General features: G+C 37.0%; 1 protein-coding gene across 2 annotated transcripts in view; it reads right to left on the bottom strand.

Annotated features, from left to right (window-relative positions):
• SHPRH (SNF2 histone linker PHD RING helicase) overlaps positions 1-20,540 on the bottom strand; it is a 67,154-nt gene that overhangs the window by 40,491 nt on the left and 6,123 nt on the right. Inside the window, exons 2-14 of one of the 2 annotated variants that reach the window (XM_054722213.1) lie at positions 19,530-20,205; positions 16,347-16,476; positions 13,194-13,412; positions 12,614-12,692; positions 11,792-11,942; positions 10,293-10,398; positions 9,430-9,686; positions 7,314-7,973; positions 5,286-5,537; positions 4,366-4,444; positions 2,320-2,483; positions 1,954-2,210; positions 536-657 (exon numbers count right to left, since the gene is read on the bottom strand). In XM_054722213.1, the coding sequence (XP_054578188.1) occupies positions 536-657; positions 1,954-2,210; positions 2,320-2,483; positions 4,366-4,444; positions 5,286-5,537; positions 7,314-7,973; positions 9,430-9,686; positions 10,293-10,398; positions 11,792-11,942; positions 12,614-12,692; positions 13,194-13,412; positions 16,347-16,476; positions 19,530-20,168 (3,115 nt within the window). In that variant the 5' untranslated portion in view covers positions 20,169-20,205. Of the gene's footprint in view, positions 1-535; positions 658-1,953; positions 2,211-2,319; positions 2,484-4,365; positions 4,445-5,285; positions 5,538-7,313; positions 7,974-9,429; positions 9,687-10,292; positions 10,399-11,791; positions 11,943-12,613; positions 12,693-13,193; positions 13,413-16,346; positions 16,477-19,529; positions 20,210-20,540 lie in introns of those variants that run through there. The other variant, XM_028140688.2, reaches the window with a different exon arrangement.

The following is a 20,540-nucleotide window of genomic DNA, read 5'->3' as shown; positions in this document are numbered from 1 at the left end:
GGATGGGAAGGTTGAAGGAACTGAAATTTATCATGAAATGCCTTTCCAACTCTAAATATCTTTCCAGCTCTAAAACTATAATAATGAGTTAACTTCACAGATTTTGTGAAGAATTTAGAAATAAAAATTTTCTTAAATTTTCTAAGTGCTTAAAACAATATATTATTTCACCATTATGAAATACTTAAATGACTTTAAGGACTATATTTTATTTAGTTTTGGGGAGAATGAAATAAAATTTTCTAAACCAAAGTTATTAGAGGAGGTTTTAAAATTAACTTTAAAAAGGCTATGTTTATATCAGTACTTTCCTCCTTACTACTAGAAAGCCCCTAAGCGTCACTACAATTTATTATAAAGGCTACAAAACTATATAATCTCTTGTTTTATTAGAAATGCAATAATAGATTGAAGTAGTTATTGAAAAGACCACTCATTGATTCATTCAAGTTGCAAAAAGATAACATTTGAGTTCTGACAGACAGAAAAGTTATCATGAAGAAGAGTGAGAGATAACAAAGCAATCACCTTCTACCTTTAATGATGTGGATGCCTGCTAAGCCATTGAGAGCACAAACTAATTGCCGATGTGCTTCTTCACATTCAGTTCCACATTTCTTCTGCAGTGATGTCAGAAGCTCTTCCATTGTCATGGTGCTACAAGAAGAGTTAGACTGCTTAGAACTTGAAAGAAAATCCTAGGCGAGAGTATTATATCGCATAAGATCATCAGATGCTTACAGAGTCTTTGTGGGATCTTCAGCATCTTTCTCTTCACCTCCACTTTTATCGCTATCACTTTTAACTTAATTACAGTTGTCCCCACTTATCCATGGGGATACATTCGAAGACCCACAGAAGATGCCTGAAACTAGAGATAGTACCAACCCTATAAACTAAAAAAATATAAAAACAAATGCCTTTTATATCTGGAGTGAAGCAAAGAAACAACAAAACTCTCCACAAGAGTCCTAATTTGAAAAGAGATGTTAAAAATCATAAAAATAATTTGAAGATGTGGTTCTCTTCCACAAATGTTTCATACTAAAGAAAATGACCACCCTGCTAAAATAATTGACAACTCAGTGACAAGGACATGAAGCTGTGAGTTAGAAAGCTAATTGCTTAAATATTGTGTATTATTACTATACTAGAGGTCCCTTGGCATGGCCTGCAGGGATCAGCCAAAACCGGCAGTCTAATGCCGCCTGCTGCTCCTGCTCATCCCGGCCCCACTGTGCCTGCCACAGGCTCACGCCCAATCAGTCTCAATTGGGAGAGGTTTGCGCCGCTGCAGTGGCGCTTGCCCGCCATGAGCCCTGTGTCTGGTGCCCGTTGGTCAGCTGAGCGGCGCTCCCACTGTGGGAGTGCACTGACCACGAGGGGGCAGCTCCGGCATTGAGCGTTTGCCCACTGGTGGTCAATGCATGTCATAGCGACCAGTGGACTGGTCGTTCGATCATTAAGTTGTTTATATATATATATATGTGTATATATATATACACATACATATATATACATATATATATATATATATGCCTAAACAACTTAATGATCGAACGACCAGTCCACTATACTATACAGACTAGAGGTGCAGTGCATGGATTCGTGCACCAGTGGGATCCCTCGGCCTGCGCCCTCTTGCAGTCCAGAACCCCTTGGGGGATGTCGGAGAGCCAGTTTTGGCCCTATCCCCGCAAGTCAGGTGGAGGGACCCCACTGGTGCATGAATACGTGCACCAGGCCTCTAGTATGTATATAAGATCTTTGGTTAATCTCTCTCCCCTCCCCTCTTCCCTCTGAGATTCATCAGTCTGCTCCATGTTTCCATGCCTGTGCGTTGAGTTTCTGCCCCTGGTGGTCAGTGCGCCTCATAGCTACCAGTTGAACGGTCGCTCTGGCTTTTATATCTATAGATTCTTAGTTGGAGTGGAAGGAAACTGATAATCAAACCTTTTTTGGAGTGGCAGGAACTCTCCGCGAACGGCCTGTGGGTGGCAGCAGGCCTGCCGGAGCCTCAGCAGTGGGTACAGGATGGAGGTGACAGTCCTTCGGTCCAGGCTGCTGAGCTTCAGAGCCCAGTCAGAAATCTTCCTGAGTTTGACTACGGCATCCTGGCAGCACACCTCATGCTGACGGTGATAGAAATGTCTTTCCACTGGAGAAAAGTGGAGCCAGTGGGTTTCTTCTGTCTGAGGAGGTATCTGAATCTGTAGAGAGAGAGAGAAAAAAAAAATTTCACCTGGAAATTTAACTGTCCATTCCATCTCTTTTTTTTCCTTTTAATACCCTTAATTAATAAAAACTGATTGTACTGACTTGGTCAATCACATCTTTCTTTGCAGACCTCCACAGAATCTTGGCAATAAAGCTGTAGAGGGGCTGAGGATTCTTCCTGCAGTAAGGGTGGTAGAGAAGTCGAACCCACCAATGCTTGACACAGAAAGGTTCAACACCAAGAAAGACCACTAGTCCAAAAAGATCTGAAAAGACAAAAAGAACAGAGCACACTGAGAAAAACTGCTTCTGTATTTCTTCATTGCAGTTGTTAGAAACTGCCCAAATTGTGGGTGTCACAACTGCAGGAGTATTACCAGCAGCTAGTGGGTAGAAGCTAAATATCCTTAAATGCAGAGGACAGCTGCCAATGAAAAAGAATTATCTGGCCCAAAATGTCAATGAAGCAAAGGTTGAAAAATACTGGTCTAACATACAAAAAAACCCCAAACAGAACAAATGAGACTTCCACGTTCAAATACAACATAGTAAATCATGTCAGGCTAATACTCCCACTGTAACAACTATAAAAAGAATAGACACCACAAGAATGAGAGTGTTAAATACATCAGAGAGGACGCAAATAGGAAAAAAACCTAAAATTCCAGAAAGTTTTGGAAAGCTTTTTTAGATAAGTTGGGCAGGAAGAAACTTTTGGGTGTGATTATCTTGATTGTGAAAATAAATTCATGGGTATATACGTATATTTAAAATTTCCAAATTTTACATGTTAAATATTTACAGCTTTATTATATGTCATTTACTACTTAATGAAGCTGTTTTTAAAAACATTACTCAAGAATTTGCTGAATGGTGACAAGCGCTCAAAACATCTGCCAACATCTCACATATCCAAAGTAACATACCCAGAAAACAGAAATTTTTGCTCATATTCTTTTAACAGTAAAATCAGAAAAAAAGTAACTCTGAGAGTCTTTTTCTTTTTTCAGTACCTCTCAGCTAACTTTTGAGCTGAATGAGATCTTAGTAACACCTAAATAACTACAATTTGGGCAGTTTCCAATGTAAGCGCAGACCACTAAATCTGGCCTTTTAGTTATCCTGATATTATTCTATAAATATGTACTTTAATGTAACTTACTAAAATTATACAAATATTTAAGTATGTACTTATAAAATCTCCCTAGACAATGTTTTTCTTCCTAAAAACAATTATCAGAAAGCAGACTGTTTTTAGGTCACAATAATGGATGTTGATATTTTTATTTTAGCAGAGTGACAGTTATCCTGATGAAAACAAACAATATACAATAACTTGAATTTTCAGAAAGATAAGTTTTGAGGATGAATATTTGCCACAGGATGCCAAGAATATTTATATTTTACAATTTAACTACATTTTAATGACAGCTTTTTAGGGAATTCTTATGTAAAACAACTTTAAACTTTTAGTTTTAAATATTCACAACTTGAATAAAAGTTTTAAAAATGCAATGTCTGTTCTTTGGATAAACTAAGTTACATAAATGAGTATGTAGCAGAAATATGAGTTATACTGTGTATGTGGTGGTGGCGGGAGGGGGGGAGGGGGGAACTATACACAAGTTAAATGTCCAAGAAGGGGAACGGTTGAAAGGATAATGGCATAACCATATGGTATATTATACAGCTATTAATATTTTATTACTTTTACAATTAGTAAAATTATAGACCCACTATGTGAATTCAGGCAATAAAAATTATGGTCCTATTTTTATAGATACAGCCAATTAAAATGATCTCTCTCTCTCTCTCTCTCTCTCTCTCGTCAGGTTCATTCTGCTTTCTACCTACTACTTTGGAACTCTGAGTTCAATTTGGACCTATATTTCCACTGTGTAGGCAAGCACAATGACTGTTCAACTTAGGACAATGGGACTACTCACTATATATCTGTCCTCATGTCTACAATCAAAATTCACCCAATTCCATTTAAAAAGATAAATGCTTGTAACTACAGGAGTCAAATATAAATACATATATAATCACTTAAGTAAGGATTTCAGCAAAGGTTAAATATAACAATACTTTCTCTTCAAAAATTAAGCTTTTCAAATATAAGCAGTATGTGAGAAAACCATATATTACCCTCCAGTCCTCTCTGTACTGGAGTGCCACTGATGCACCAGCGATTAATCCCACTCAAGCGCTGAGCCATTTCTGCAGCCTGATGAGAGAAAAATATGGAATAAAAAAGAAAAGAAAAAATAACCACAGGAAAAATGCAGAAGTCAGGAATGTTTACTCATGAAAACAGTCCATGGAAATCTACACTTTGGGCCAGAGGCACTTGCTTCTATTTAGCAATTACCATACTTCATGTTGACTGTCCTATTCAAAGGGCCAACTTACAATGTAATGGTTCTCATTAGCAGGATGCCACGTGTCCCGTCCCAGCCCCCGCAAAAAGAAGGGTAGTTCAATTATATGTAGAGTGAAAAGGCTCTCTGAATGACTGATACATCCTCACCCCATCCTTCAGTGAATCACTGTACTAAGAGATGTGATTCAAAAATTCAGGACAGGTTACAGGTTGGCCAAAGACAGAATAAAGACATGTGACAAAGGATGAATCAAAATTCTATCTTCTAAAGTAGCATTTCCATTACTATCTTGTCTCTCTGATAAAAAACTACCAAAGTCAACTTTGGTGCAAAGCTATCAGAGTCTATATGATAAGCTTTCCACTTAGCAGAAATGCTTACAAAAGTCCCTAAATACAGTTTACTTTTATCTTCATCACACATAAACTGCCATCTTATTCAAATATACCTGGGCACTGCACACAGAGCAATGATTCAGAGTACTGAAAAATTCCTAAGGGTTATGCAGTTTATAGCATAAGAGAAAAGCAAAAGTAAGAGTATTTAACAGCAAACTTCTGGCTAATATCAACACTGTGGTTAATTATATTTAAATTATTAAATTTTCTATGGACACCTTCTCCCAAGCCCTTCACCCATCCCCATCTCTTCCTCAGCTCTCAAAAAATCTGCAGAAACTCTCACTTTTACAGCAGGGCATTCAACCATCTGAGCTTCATCAAGGCAGATCCTCCACCATTCCACAGCTACCAGAGGGCTTGGAATGGCCATATAGCGCTTCTGGTTCCGTAAGCGACGCCCATCCTCACTATTGCTGTGTGGGATATCTACATAATTTAGCTCTGAACGAAGGACATCATAGGTAATGATAACTATATCCTGTTCTGCCAAAAAATGAGGCTGTAAGAAGCCATCTTTCTTCACTCCTTGATATACCTAGGAAATAACCAGCACAGAGAGTTAATTGCAGAAAAGCTCTCCAAAGATCATTGAAATAATCATTTACATATCCCTTACAGAGCCCTTTCTCCATGTTTAGCACCGAACATGCTTTGAGATACATTCTATACCTGTCGAGAGAAAGAGACATTTTAATGTGGAAGACTAATAATAGGAGCAATGTGAAAGGACTGTATCAGAAGTAAATGTAATAGCATCACAGTGGAAGGACCAACTCATGGCTGAAAAGGTCAATTCAGAGAGGAGTTAAAATTTTAGGTGGATTTTGAAGAACATTTAGGAGTTCTCAAGGGGAAGGAAAGGAGAAAAGGACATGACATATAGGTAGGTAGGCAGATGGAATCAACAGCATGTGCAAAAAAGCACAATGATATAAAAAGCTAGAAGAGTAAGGATTATTTACTGAGTACTTTTTATATTTCAGACACTGTGCTAAGCTTTATCTACTTTCAACAACAATCCTGTTAGAGGCTGTTATCATTCCTATCTCACATGTAAGAAACATGAAGTAACTTGCTTAAAACTAGTAGAGCCAAGCCCTAGGTGGGGTGCTTAGTGGTTAGAGCGTTGGGCTTCTCTAAACTGAAGGGTCTTGGGTTCATTCCAGTCAAGGGCACAAACCTCGGTTGCAAGCTCAATGCCCATTCTAGTTGGGACACATGTGGGAGGCAATCAATCGATGTGTCTCTCTCACACTGATGTTTCTCTCTGTCTCTCCCGCTCTGTTCCACTCTGTCTAAAAATCAAATCTCAGAGGGAAGGCATGGGAGGGTGGGGGTAAGGGGGAAGAGATCAACCAAAGGACTTGTATACATGCATATAAGCATAACCAAAGGACACAGACACTAGGGGGGTGAGGGCATGAGCGGGGATGGGGGGTGGGGGGCAATGGGGGGATAAGGACACATGTAATAACTTAATCAATAAAGAAAATTAAAATAAATAAATAAATAAAATAAAAAGTATATATAAAAAACCAATGGAAAAAATATCCTCGGGTGAGGATTAACGGAAAAATAAACAAAAATAAACTGGTAGAGCCAAGATTCAAACTAAGGTCTGTTTACTCCACAGAACAGAGCTATTCAATTGCTAAGATGGCATTTTGCTTATTACTGTATTCTCTCTCCATGCCTATGAAAGTGGCTGAAATACAGAAAACATACAATAACATTTGAATGGAAAGAACTGAGTGAAAAAGAACATTAACATTAGTAAACAATAACACTGAATGTCCACACACTACATGCCAGCACTTTATCAAATAATCTTCCCAGTAAGTCTGTGAGGAGATACTATTTTCAGAACTTAACACAATTCCTGGCATAAAATAGGTGCTTGATAAGTATTTGTTAAATGAGTAACTTCCTACTTTATGATAAGGTAACTGAGGCTTCAGAGGATGATTCTGGAGCTATGAAGTAGCTACTATCATGCAATGCTGTTTTTGAATTGCATTCTTCTCTGAGTATAAATGCTTATAAAAAGACTTTTTCATTTACATGATAAAGAATTTGTTCAAAAGCTTTCATATCTTTCTACTCAAATTCTTTAACTTCTTAACTTGGAATGTGAGAAAAAAATAGTCTACTATTCGATTTAATTATCTCAATTTCCTCTTCAAGTTCTGATTTAATATTCTCATTACGTTATTTTTTGGATAAACAACAAAGTGACAGAGATTATAAAAACTATCATAAAGAAGCAAAATTTACACTTTTCTATCCCTTTAAGGAGCCCAAATTGCCTTACCAAGACTCGAAGAGATGATGATCTCACATGCCTATTGATTTCATCCACCCACTGATGACATATGGAACTGGGTGAGATGATCAGAGTTGCTCTAGTTGATACTGGCTCCATTGCAACAAGGCAGTGGGGGCAATAGAAAGGCTTAATCTTCAGATTCTTCTCTTCATAATTCACACATTTTGCATGTTGCCACAGGTGGCATTTCAGGCACTGAACACGAGGCTTACGGTCAATATGGTCAAGTTCACCACATATGCACTCAAAGCGATAATCGGATGAATTATAGGGACTCATAATATTAGAATGTGGCACATCACCACCAGCAGAGTTTAGAGATTCAGCTTGGGTCTCTGCTGCATGTTCTTGCTGGACTTCAAAGACACAGGTACTTGTGGATGTGGTAACATCAGTGATTCCAGAGTCACTGGTCGCTGGATCATGATTTTGTGAACTGAGATCGATGTCAGGTTGACTTTGTTCCTTTTTTGTGGATGGAACAGGCTTTTTCCTCACTTTACTACGATTTCTCCTGGGCTTATAGTAATAATAGTAAGGATTATCATCATCATCAGAGGTGTTTGATGGCAAGTACTCAGAATCTGTGTCCTTGCTCAATGACTTTCTGGATTCTTTCTGAATTTTCCTCGGACTCCATACTGCCTACGAAAAACATTAATTAATTTATTTCAACAAGCTACATTTCTGAAATTAAATTGCCAACTATGTTGATGGGCTTTACATAAATATCCTGCTACTCTTTTTCCTGAGGAGAATCACTCCTGGTCAGTGGCTTTCAATTTGCCCTTTCTAAGAAGCCTCCCCATAGTCTGCAGGTCTAAAAGAAAAGCCGTACTGTGTAAGTAAGATATGGAAAAAATAAAAATTAGAAAGATAAAGGGAGCTACTCACACTTAGGTATTAACCTCTTGTAATTTATAGTCTGCCTAAATCAATAAAAGACTAGTAGTTTATAATACATAAATATATAAATGAGGGCAATTATAAAAATTCCAAGTACTAAAATATAGCATTTAAAGAAAGTGAAAAGTTAACTTACTAGTTACTGCAATTAGCAAACGACGCCCTTCTTTCTTTCTCCTTTCTATTTGTGTTCCCTCCTGCAATTATTTATTGAATGTCAATTGTGTTTGATGTTGGGGATATAATTTGAGGAATATTTAGCCTCTGCTTTCAAAGGAGTATGTTGGAAAGAGAGAACAGTAAACAATAAGACGATAATGCTATAGGAATGTGTAAGAGGGCTTCAGAGGATGATTCTGGAGCTATGAAGAGGGGCTGTGATGAGAAGGCAGGTGCCAGCAACAGCTTCCTAGAAGGGAGGTCAGAGCCAATGTTGAACAGAGGAGTTGGGACACTTAACACGGAATGAATGGTATCAATCGAAGGAGATGTTCTTGTTTTGGTGACAGAAGAATTAGTAAAAGCCAGGAGTTCATTGTTGTCTTCTACCCTGGCTGGGGAAAAACTGTTGGAGACTCCCTACTCGAGGAAATGAACTTATTTATCTGCGTTTTTCACAGTAGCCAAGCTGGGAGCTCCACACTTGGACTTGCTGTCATTAGTCTTTCCTTGATTTATGTTTACAAATTCGTAACTATTTTCTTAAAAACAAATTGAAATTAATAGCCCCAAAGAAGAAGTTTTATAACAAAATGCAAACATTTTATAAGATGATGACCATGGGAAAAGAAAGACTTTATATAAAAGATTCAAAATGTATATAAAGAGCTATGCAAATATGAAGTATCGTTAACATTTTTAATATATGGAACAAACTTTTAAATTGCTGACAACAGTATAAAAATAGAGGAGTTAAACTTTATTATATGCTTAACCAACTAATTTTATAATTCATGCAATAAATATTTGAGTACTTGCTTATAGGCCAAGCAAGGTTTAATGGTAACCAAAATAAAGTTTCTACTTTAATGGAACTTATATTCAGGAAGTAGAAAATGTAAGTCACAGCCATAAGTGATGTTCCTAACCAGTCTGTTATTTATCTTCAGATGATAAAAGCTTCAGTGTCAAGGTGGGATCCATCAGCTCATTCTGTAAGGCATCATATATAGCTACTTAGTAAGTGCTCTGTTACCTGCTTTTTGGTTTTATCATATATATCCTCTTCCTTGTAATTCTTCCCCAATGTAAAAGTGCCAGAAAAACCATGGCCTTTGATCTGTTTCACAAGACCTTCGAAAATTAAACATTTCAGCATCCGTTTCAGAAGACTCTTGTTACGATGAACATCATATCTATATATAGAACTGACATACTTATAGATGGAAAGGATGGAAACTCCCTTTTTTCCATTCATTTCTTTTACAGCTGTCAGGATCATCACACGTGTAGCTAAATGTAAAAGGATATATTAACTCAGTCAAAATAATTAAAATTAAAATAAAATAAAAGTCAGTTCATTTTAATGTGCATTGAGGATCAAGTTAATAAAAAAATAAAGCAAAGATTTATTGAAGGTATGTTGTCATTTTGAAGACTATGTAATAAAAATTTACCTCAACACATTAATAATTACTGTAATGGAAATAATTTAAGAAAGAATTATTCATGAATTTATTATTCTTACAAAGCAAGTATCACTTAAAATTATTTTAAAGACCCTCTCACAATTATCTATGTATATGCTATTATGAGTAAGGGAAACATTCATTTGTTAGCAGAAATTGAGGTAGCTAAGCTTGAGAATAAACAAAGCCTGGTTTAAATTGTAAGCTAAATAACTTTAAATATAATATTGAGCAAGAACTACTTGGACCAAGTTAAAAAAAATTTATTTTGTTAAGACACTTTGACTTATAATTAAACCTATTTATTCATAGTATAAACAACTATAAACACAATTATTCATAACAATAACAAGATATCTCTATATGAGGATTACAAGAGCTACAACAGAAAACTGTAAAAAGATATTTCTTTGAGAGATTTCATACTTACGGGGGCACTGAACTTTTTCTTTGGGTTCAATTTCCATAATCTGAGTTTCTGTGTTTTTTACTTGTCCTCCAGAATGTGATGGAATGAAATAATTGACCACTTTTCCCTGATATAAACAACATTCAGTAGTCACATAGGGTTTTGCTTTCAGTATTCTGAGTTGCTTATTAAAATTAACCTTCCTTCTATTAAGGAAATGCAAAAGAGTTGTAAAAAGTTATAAAAAGGCTAAATATGCTATTCATACCTACAAACCTTATTTTTTTGTTTCAGGGCTTACAGCTAGCTATCACTTTTACAAACTGTACAAATTATATATTATCTTAAATTATCTAAATGTTAAGTGTGGGACTTCTGCAATTAACTTTATTATATTTTTATTGATTTCAGAGAGGAAGGGAGAGGGAAAGAGAGATAGAAACATCAATGATGAGAATCATTGATTGGTTGCCTCCTGCAGGCCCCCTACCAGGGACCAAGTCCACAACCCAGACATGTGCCCTCAACCAGAACTGAACCCAGAACCCTTCAGTCTACAGGCCGCCATTCTATCCACTGAGCCAAACCGGCTAGGGCTGCAATGAACTTTTTAAGGCTTGTTTAAACACAGAATTAACCCACTTAATTTATAACAATACTAAAAATAACTTAGAATTAAAATATCTAATGAGAAGAAAATGCCAAAAAGAAATTACGGATACTTAGAACTGCATACTCCAATTTATTTTTCTACAACGGAAATAGATATTTTCTACTGCCTCCTCAAATCTGAAAGCCTAACATTGCAAACCTGACCCTATCAAAAGATCATACTATCACTAAGTTTGTGAGCATGGTGGTGGGTCTTACAGCTAATTACAGTTATATCCTTAATTAGTGGGTTCATTTCAGCAAATTTAATTTTAGATTTCATTATGGAAATATATGAACTCTATTTCCTCAGTGGAATAGTTTTAAAACTCTAAAATTTACATTTTGATACACAATTATATATTTTGGAACAAAGACTTCCAATTTATTTCATCTAGCACTCTAATTAATAAGCCATGTATCCTATAACAAAGTTCTAATTATTACGTTTTTTATTTGCATACTTGATATTTGTGCAATATTAAAAAACAGTTCTCAAAAATATTTAGTGGTACTATGGAGACTTATAACAGTGACAAAACATTTGAGGAAGTAATGTATTTTCCTAAGGGTGTTTCTCTGCCAACTAAAAGGAAGTTCGGTGCGAGAATATCGCTGCCTCTCCGCCCCCCAACCCCCTCCGCCCCACGCCCTGCACCTTCCTAGTTGGCCAACATCACTTAAGACAACCCTGCCAGGGCACAAACATCCCATTCTCTGTGCCCACTTGAAGGTAACTAATAGCTAATATAAGTCATCAGCTGCAGCAAAAATTGCAAGGGTTGACTGAAGTGCCAAGCAAATGTTTGACCTATGATGATTTATGAGAACATATGTCCCCTGCTTTCCAAGCCCTACAGTATTCTTACCTCAGGAAGAGTCAGAGCATCTTGTTTGACATCCTGTCGAATGTGTGTCAGAATCAGAGCCAAAACCTCCACTGTCTTTCCGAGACCCATCTCATCTGCTAAGATTCCACCAAACAACTGTGGCCCAGCACTTGGGTACTCACGGATGATGCTAACAGAAAAGAAACAAGAAAAATACATCATAGGAATACAATTAAAATTATACTGTTCCTAAAGAGAACTAGGAGAAATGCATAAAGTCTAACTTTTAAAACTACATTTTAGGGTGAAATAATTCAAATCCCTATTTCTAGAATATAAGAACTGTGATAATCAAAAACTGCCTGAGCTGACAACTAAGATTGAGAAACAAGAGTAGTCTTGGTAAACAGCCATCATTTCTTCTCTTCTAAAATAAAAGGAAGCGTGTCTGCCTTCTTTCTGAGACCTTTATGAATTTGGGAATAAAAAAATAAGAAGGGCAGTAACTACTGACTCACTAATCATATTTAAGGATTCCTGTAATTTTTATAATAGACTGAAAAATTTAATGAAAAATATAAATACTGACACATAATAAGATGAGATATTGTCTTAGAATTATAATCTCTTTAAATATCAATGACTAAGCATCTTAAATCTCTTATAAAACATTCATTTACTGAAAAGTGACAAGTGCTATTAATTCTATGTCTATCCTATCTATAAAAATGACTAATGAGACTTTAACTCAGTATTCCTTCTTGAGGTACTGCCAAGGCTCAAGATATATATTACCAAACTCATATAGGTTTCATAATATTTATTTTCAATATCAAACACATAAATAAAGTTTTGCCATACCAGCCTGTATATGGGTTGTAGTAGAGTTTCAAACCCTCAGATGTAACAATCTCTCGCCATAAGAAGTGCAGGGCATTTTCTAAAGAAAAATATAACCATAAAAACAAGTTTTGTTTGTTTTCTTTTCTGCCATATAATGACATTAAAAATAAGTTAACAAACAGGGTAACTTGATAAGCCACATACACATGGGAAAAATGCTAGGATTTCTTATACCCTTTTCTTCAGATATTATTCTTTAGCTTCCTTTGCTTTGGGCACAACTATTTTTCATATAAGCAAGTGATAAGATAGAAAAACAAAGTACAGCAAATAACAAAGGATTGACAGGAAAAGAAAACTAATACATATAATCAACTACTATCCAAGAATGAATTTCCCTAACTTCAATTTTGAGGCATTTCTTAAAAAATAATTTTGTTCATAGTAACACCCATTCTATCCTATCTTTTCAATGTGACTTATTTAACATTTACCCACCCCCCGCCCACACACACACACACACACACACACACACACACACTATCTCTCTTATAATCCCTCTTAGCAATTTGCCTTTCTGGAAGTATCTTATACTTGCCACTAATGGGAGCACTTCTGAAATGCTCTTGTTGTAGCATCCAATTGACAGCCTCTCTTTGGTAAGGTCTCAATACAGGAGTCAATGCAGGATGCTGGACATCCACTTGAATGGACTGTGTTTCTTGCTGATGTGTTTGCTTCACAAAGTGATAGAGCTCATCAATGTCCTGTCCCTCTGGCTCACTCTCTGAATCTTCCTCATCCTCTTCCAACACATCTGTATATCCAATAACAAGGTGCTCAAAACAACCTGATTTACCTTTTATAGTTACAAGCAATTCTTATTTCAAAAACATACCATGCACTCTCTCAACTCTGAGGATTTAATCAGCGTGTTTTGTCACTGGAAGGATCTACTCTTAATTCTTCATGAATCAAAAATCTACCCATCCATCCTTCAAGATGGTTCAGCTTCTACTTTTACCATGGCGTGTTTTTTTCTCCCATGATTAGAATGATGTTTTCCTCTGTGTTCATGCGATACCCTTATACGCTGGATATAGCAATGCATTGCATTCTGTCTGGTTGTGCAACCATCTATGTGTATTTGTCCCTTCTACACTGAACTGTAATGTTCTTTGAGGGCAAAGCCTGCCTTTTGTTTTTATAGCTCCTTAGAGCTGGCACATGCTTTGCCCATTGTAGATATTTAATAAATATTTGAGGAACAGAATGTAAATATCTTTTGCAGTTTATAAAAGGATAATTTATTTCACTTTTATATATTCATATAAAAATAGCCACATGAGACATAATGTCTCTATGAATAATATGGCAAGAGTTCCCACTGTATATCTTATGTTAAAAAAAGGCATTTGGTAAGCACCTGTAGCCAATTAGGAGGTAAGTATATAAGTCAATAATACAAATTTGTAAGAATATCAGATTAATTTTTGGACACAACTGCCATGTGGAAAATTTGTGCCTACTATAACATGAAAAAAAAAATTGACTATAAGCTAAGCAGAGTAAAAAGCAAATAAGGACACAAATTATATTAGTAAAATTATAAAAGTATAATTTTGTCACATACAGATTTTATGAAGGTTGTTTAATTTTTATTATGGTTTTATTAGCTGAGTTTTCTGGTTGTTATGTATAGGAGTGTGTGTGTGGGGGGGGCAACCACAACTCTTAAGTAACAGCAATTTTTAAGCTTACTTTAAAAATTACCTGGAATAGAGGAAAACCAAGATGGCGGCATAAGTAAACACCTAAACTGCTGTCTTGCACAACAATTTCAAAACTACAACTAAAAGACAAAACGGACATCATCCAGAACCAAAGGAAGGCTGGCTGAGTGGAAATTCTATAACTAGAAGGAAAGAGAAAAGCACACTGAGACTCAGAGGAGCTGCAGAAGGCAGAGGTACAGAGACACATGCGCGGAGAGGACTGGCAACTGAGTACGCGGCTGGCTTTCTCAAGCGGGAGGGAGACAAAAGCTCCCGACTGCGCTGAACTCCAGTTCTGGGCGAGACTCTGGGGACCCAGACTCATTCGGGGAGAAACTGGACTGTCTGGCAGCGGGCAAAATTCGAGGGCGGCTTTCTCTCAGAAGTGCTTGCAGCGATTACCGTGAGACACTGAGACCCGGGGCCTCTTAGGGAAGGGCTGATGGGAAGCCAAGGCTGTCTGCTCCACCCTGAGACTCCGCCCCATCCAAGCTGAGCACAGAGGCTTTTACAAGTCTTGTCTCATAAGCGTGTCTCCAGCACAGAAGTTCTCCCAGCGTAGACACAGCTGATCCTCACAGTCAATTGGCCTGGAGGTCAATTCCTCCCAGTGATACCAACAACAATCAAGGCTTAACTACAACAAAACTGTGCACACAGCCCACAAAGGGATGTACCAAGAGTGTCCACCTCAGGTAACTGGGGAGGCTGAGCCACTGGGCCCTATAGGACACGTAGCACACAAAGCCACTCTATCAATTCAGGGAAGCAGCCAAAATGCAGAGACAAAGAAACAGGTCACAAATGAAAGAAATGGAGGAAAGCAAATGACTGGATATAGAGTTCAAAACCACAGTTATAAGGTTTTTCAAGAATTTTCTAGAAAAGGCCAATAAATTTAGCGAGACCCTCAAGGATATGAAAAAGGACCAACTAGAAATTAAACATACACTGACTGAAATAAAAAATAATATACAGAGATTCAACAGCAGACAAGAGGATCGCAAGAATCAAGTCAAAGATTTGAAATACAAAGAAGCAAAAAACACCCAACCGGAAAAGCAAAAAGAAAAAAGAATCCAAAAATATGAAGTGTAAGGAGCCTCTGGGACAACGTCAAGCGTACCAACATCAGAATTATGGGGATGACAGAAGAAGAGAGAGAGCAAAATACTGAAAACCTATTTAGGAAATAATGACAGAAAACTTCTCTCACCTGGTGAAAGAAATAGACTTAGAAGTCCAGGAAGCACAGAGAACCCCAAACAAAAGGAATCCAAAGAGGACCACACCAAGACTCGTCATAATTAAAATGCCAAGAGCAAAAGACAAAGAAAGAATATTAAAAGCAGCAAGAGAAAAACAGTTAGTTACCTACAAGGGAGCACCCATACGATTGTCAGCTGATTTCTCAACAGAAACTATGTAGGCCAGACGGGAGTGGCAAGAAATATTCAAAGTGATGAATAGCAAGAACCTACAACCAAGATTACTCTACCCAGGAAAGTTATCATTCAGAATTGAAGGGCAGATAAAGAGCTTCAAAGATAAGAAAGAGCTAAAGGAGTTCATCACCACCAAACCAGTATTATATGAAATGTTGAAAGGTATTCTTTAAGAAGAGGAAGAAGAAAAAGGTAAAGATAAAAATTATGAACAACAAATACATATCTATCAACAAGTGAATCTAAAAATCAAGTGAATAAAAAATCTGATGAACAGAATAAACTGGTGAATATAATAGAATCAGGGGCATAGAAAGGGAGTGGACTGACAATTCTCGAGGGGGAAGGGGTGTGGGGGGTGGGGGAAGAGACTGAACAAAAATCATACACCTATGGATGAGGACAGTGGGTGGGGGGGTAAGGGCAGAGGGTGGGGTGGGAACCAGGTGGAGGGGAGCTATGGGGGAAAAAAGAGGAAATACTGTAATAATCTGAACAATAACTATTTATTAGAAACAAAAAAAAAATTACCTGGAATAATAAAATTGTATAACTTTTCCATCACTTTCTTCATGAGTTGATTGAACTTTTTCATTCTTGAATTTGCATCACTCAAAAAGTCTAGTTTTGCTAGGCCATCTTCCAAAAGATAAATTCCAACCTACGAAGAATCAACATAGAAATATTTTAAATTGTACTATGCCACTCTTTATGAAGATATTAAAAAAACATTTTTTTACTATCACCATTTTTATAGTATTTGTCTCACAAACACCAAATCTCCCTCATCTATTTTCACTTTCAGTAACAAATTCATTCTACAAATGCAATGCCTACTATGTGTGGTGCATCCTTCAAGTTGCTAGGAAAAAATATTTCCCTAACTTGAACCAAACCTGGGAAGATGTGATGAGAACACCAACTCTACCTAGCAAGTCAATGATTTCCAACCTTGATGAGCAGCGGAGTAATCAGTGAAGTTGGCTAAGGTGCAGATTCTCCCAGAAGATGCTGACACACATGCCAGGAGTTACATTTGGGAGTCCCTGTTACTAGCTCAAACATTTAAATGTATAGGAAAACTGAATTTGATTTTTTTTTAGATGTTGATTCTGGTGAAGCAATGCAGTAGGAAGCTTTACAGTCGAAAATACTTGAATTTGAATAATGGCACTGGTATTTAGGAGCTAAATAAATAGCAAAATAATTTGTTTTGACCTAAATGTTATTTGCAAAATGGAGAGAAGCCTATATGAGATGGCCTAGATCCGTGGTTGGCAAACTGCGGCTTGCGAGCCACATGCGGCTCTTTGGCCCCTTGAGTGTGGCTCTTCCATAAAATACCACAGCCTGGGCGAGTCTATTTTGAAGAAGTGGCGTTAGAAGAAGTTTAAGTTTAAAAAATTTGGCTTTCAAAAGAAATTTCAATCGTTGTACTGTTGATACTTGGCTCTGTTGACTAATGAGTTTGCCAACCACTGGCCTAGATGATATAATTTTAAACTTCCTAACGGTAGATACTGGTAAGTGCAGCTTCCTTCACTTCCCTCTATTATCCTGGACCAAATTCCCTAATCACTGAGATTCTCATGTTCTTTCACTAAAGAACAAGAATCCAACCCAACATTATACAGGAATGGGTGGCCAAGATTACATTTCATTAACATTTTTACTCTGCTTGTGTTCACTTAGATTGCTTACTATAGCAGCAATAAATGCTTAAATAGTTATAAATATCAAGGTCAGGGAACACAGAATAGATCAAAACTTGGATTGTAAGAGAGGTGGACAGAACACAAATACAAATCCATAAAATCTTACTTGTTATTACTGAGCCACAATTTTGGCACTCACAATCAACAAAGAGAGAGAATGCTTGGTTGCATAATTTCATTGTCTAGGGAATATTTATAGTTTAACACTTCTCCTTTCCTACTGTCAATTCTGAAACTACAAACAGGGCTACAACATAATTGCTTTTTAATGTGAGAAATACATAAGACACAGTTTTCAATTGAACAAAGATAAATTCAACACATTAGAACTTCTTTTCTTTTCAAGTTTTAGCATGAAGGCATGTTGACCTGATTCAAAGTTTACAAAGTATATTTACTTACATTATCTCACCTGATACTCAATCCAAATGTATGAAGTAAAAAGAATGGGTATTAATGCACGCTGGTGTGTGGTTGAGCATTGACTCATCAACCAAGGGGTCCCTAGTTCGATTCCCAGTCAAGATACAGGCCTGGGTTGTGGGCTTGATCCCCAGTAGAGGACATGCACAAGGCAGCTGATTGATGTTTCTCTTACACATCAATGTTCTCTCTCTCTATCCCTCTCCCTCTCTCTCTCTCTAAAGATCAATAAAAATCTATTTTTTAAAAAAAGAATGGGTAATGTTTATATTTCACACAGATAAAGGCTGCAATTAGAACATTTAAATGATTCACATAGTGACATGGTTAGTGAGTAGAAGAGCCTGAAATAAATAATAAATTTATTCATTTATTTACTGAAAATCTCTTCAGTATCAGGCATTTTACCAGGCTGCAAAGATAAAAGACTTTATTGTCTAGTGAGGGAGAAAGGTCTAAAATGTAAGTACGCTGCAAGTGACAGAGGCAAAATTAAGCATAGGCATCAGGTGTGATGGGGAAGGCACGTTAACACCATCCATGGAGTTTAAGAAAAGCTCTCCCTATATGAAGCAAACTCTGAGCTAAATATTAAAGAATGACCAAGAATTACCAAAGAAGAGGAAGGGACAACCCAGGTAGAGGGAACTGTTAAAGTAAAAGCAAAGATGCGGAAAGATGGCAGGAAATGTGCAGGAAACAAATCAATATAGAATTTCTGGGACAAAATGAAAAGCAGAGTGATAAAGGATAAAGCTGGAGTAAACAAGGGTCTATCAAAGGAAGGACTTATATGCCAGATTATACTTAATTCAGTAGGCAGTAAAGAACAGAATCCCACTTGCATTTCAAATTATACTATTCCAGAGGCAAAGTAGATCAAAGACTTGAAAAGGCAAGCAGAGAAATGGTTAAAGGATTGCTGTAGGAAGAGAAAGAAATAATGAGGACCAAAACAAGTCATTAAGAGTAGAGCTACAAAGGAGAAATCGGGAAGATCTCCTTGAAAATATTCAGCCTGAAAATAACCAGCCATTTATATATATATATATATATATATATATATAATATCTACCTAATAAAAGAGTAACATGCTAATTAACTGTACCCTCATGACGCTCACCAGCCAATCAGGAGTGAGTATGCAAATTAGCTCAACAAAGATGGCAGGTTAATTTGCATATGCCAGCTCCAAGTGGCTGGGGCGGGACACTTGTGTCGTCACCATGACGATGATGCAGGTGTTCTGCACCACCCTAGGACTCCGGGCCTCTGGGCAGCGTGGGAAGGCGGAAAGGCAGCTCCGGCCAGAGCGAAAGCGGTGCCAGCAGCCAGGGGAAGAAAGGCCCATTCTTGCACGAATCTTAGTGCATCCGGTCTCTAATGTGTGTGTGTGTGTGTGTGTGTGTGTGTGTGTGTGTGTATTACAGTTATTGTGAAAGCCCGAAATAAAGTGTAGTTTGAAACTTAATGAAAGGTTTATTGCTGGCTTAACAGACCTTCCTAGTAAGATAACTTCAAAAAGGACTGCCAATGCAGAAGAATCTTACTAAAAGACACCACAGAAATTGAGTACCTTAATAATGTGATTTCCATCTGGTTTGTGGTAAAGTTTTATTCTTCTCTTCTTTTGTAGCCACCCCAAATCCTCTAACATTTCACCACTGAAGGATGATTCCACTCGGGTACCCTTGTCACAAACACTGCTTGGCTTGTTGAGTCCTTTTTCTTGTTTCTCCACATCTATGCATTCTGAATGAACATAGATCAGGAACTGACTGCTTGACTCTGAACTCATCAGTGTAAAACTCCTTTCAGAAAAATTTTCAATTAAACTCTGTTCTGGAAGAAGCTGAAGAGTGAATTCTCCTAGAAGTGCTTTCCAAGAATTATCAAAGCGACAGGGAGAAATCACAATATTCAGCTTTACTGACAAAGGGGAAAAACTGTCACCAGTCTCTTCTTTATCGACTGATTCTGAGATGCACACTGACTCTGAACATCTCTTTTTATCTCTGTGAGCCACTTCTTCCTTTAGGCTATCATCTAGGATGATGCACTGAGCAGAAGAGGACTCTGAAGCTGGGTAGGGATGCTCATCATCAGTTAAGGTGACAGGTTCATTCCTTCTGTCCTCATGCATATTCCAACGAAGCTGCTGTTGCTTTTCTTCATCTACTTTCACTGGAGGAGCGCGTTTCCGTCGGTTGCTCATTTTCACTTTTTTTTTTTTTTATGGGTAAATGTGAACTCTAGAAGACAAATGCAACAGTAGGCATTCTGAGAGAGAATTTCAGAGTTAAAGGGCTCCCAGATGAGAAATTCAGCATAAACTAGTCGTCCACATATACAACATGAAATCTTCAGAGAAATACAAAAAGCAGTGGATAATTTTTTTAAGAAGTCAAACACAGCTAAGGAACACACTGACCATAATCTCATGCAATATACAAATTCTGATGGTTTTACCAGTTATTAATGGATAAATTTAATAATAATAATTTGTTGAATAAAATAAAATAAATTCTAAAAATACATTTAAAGTATATCTCTCAAATATCCTGGAAATGCATATTTAAAGAATTTT

Source organism: Eptesicus fuscus, chromosome 10, assembly GCF_027574615.1.
Source record: "Eptesicus fuscus isolate TK198812 chromosome 10, DD_ASM_mEF_20220401, whole genome shotgun sequence".
Lineage (NCBI taxonomy): Eukaryota > Metazoa > Chordata > Mammalia > Chiroptera > Vespertilionidae > Eptesicus > Eptesicus fuscus.
This window is presented reverse-complemented; position numbering and strand designations above follow the sequence as displayed.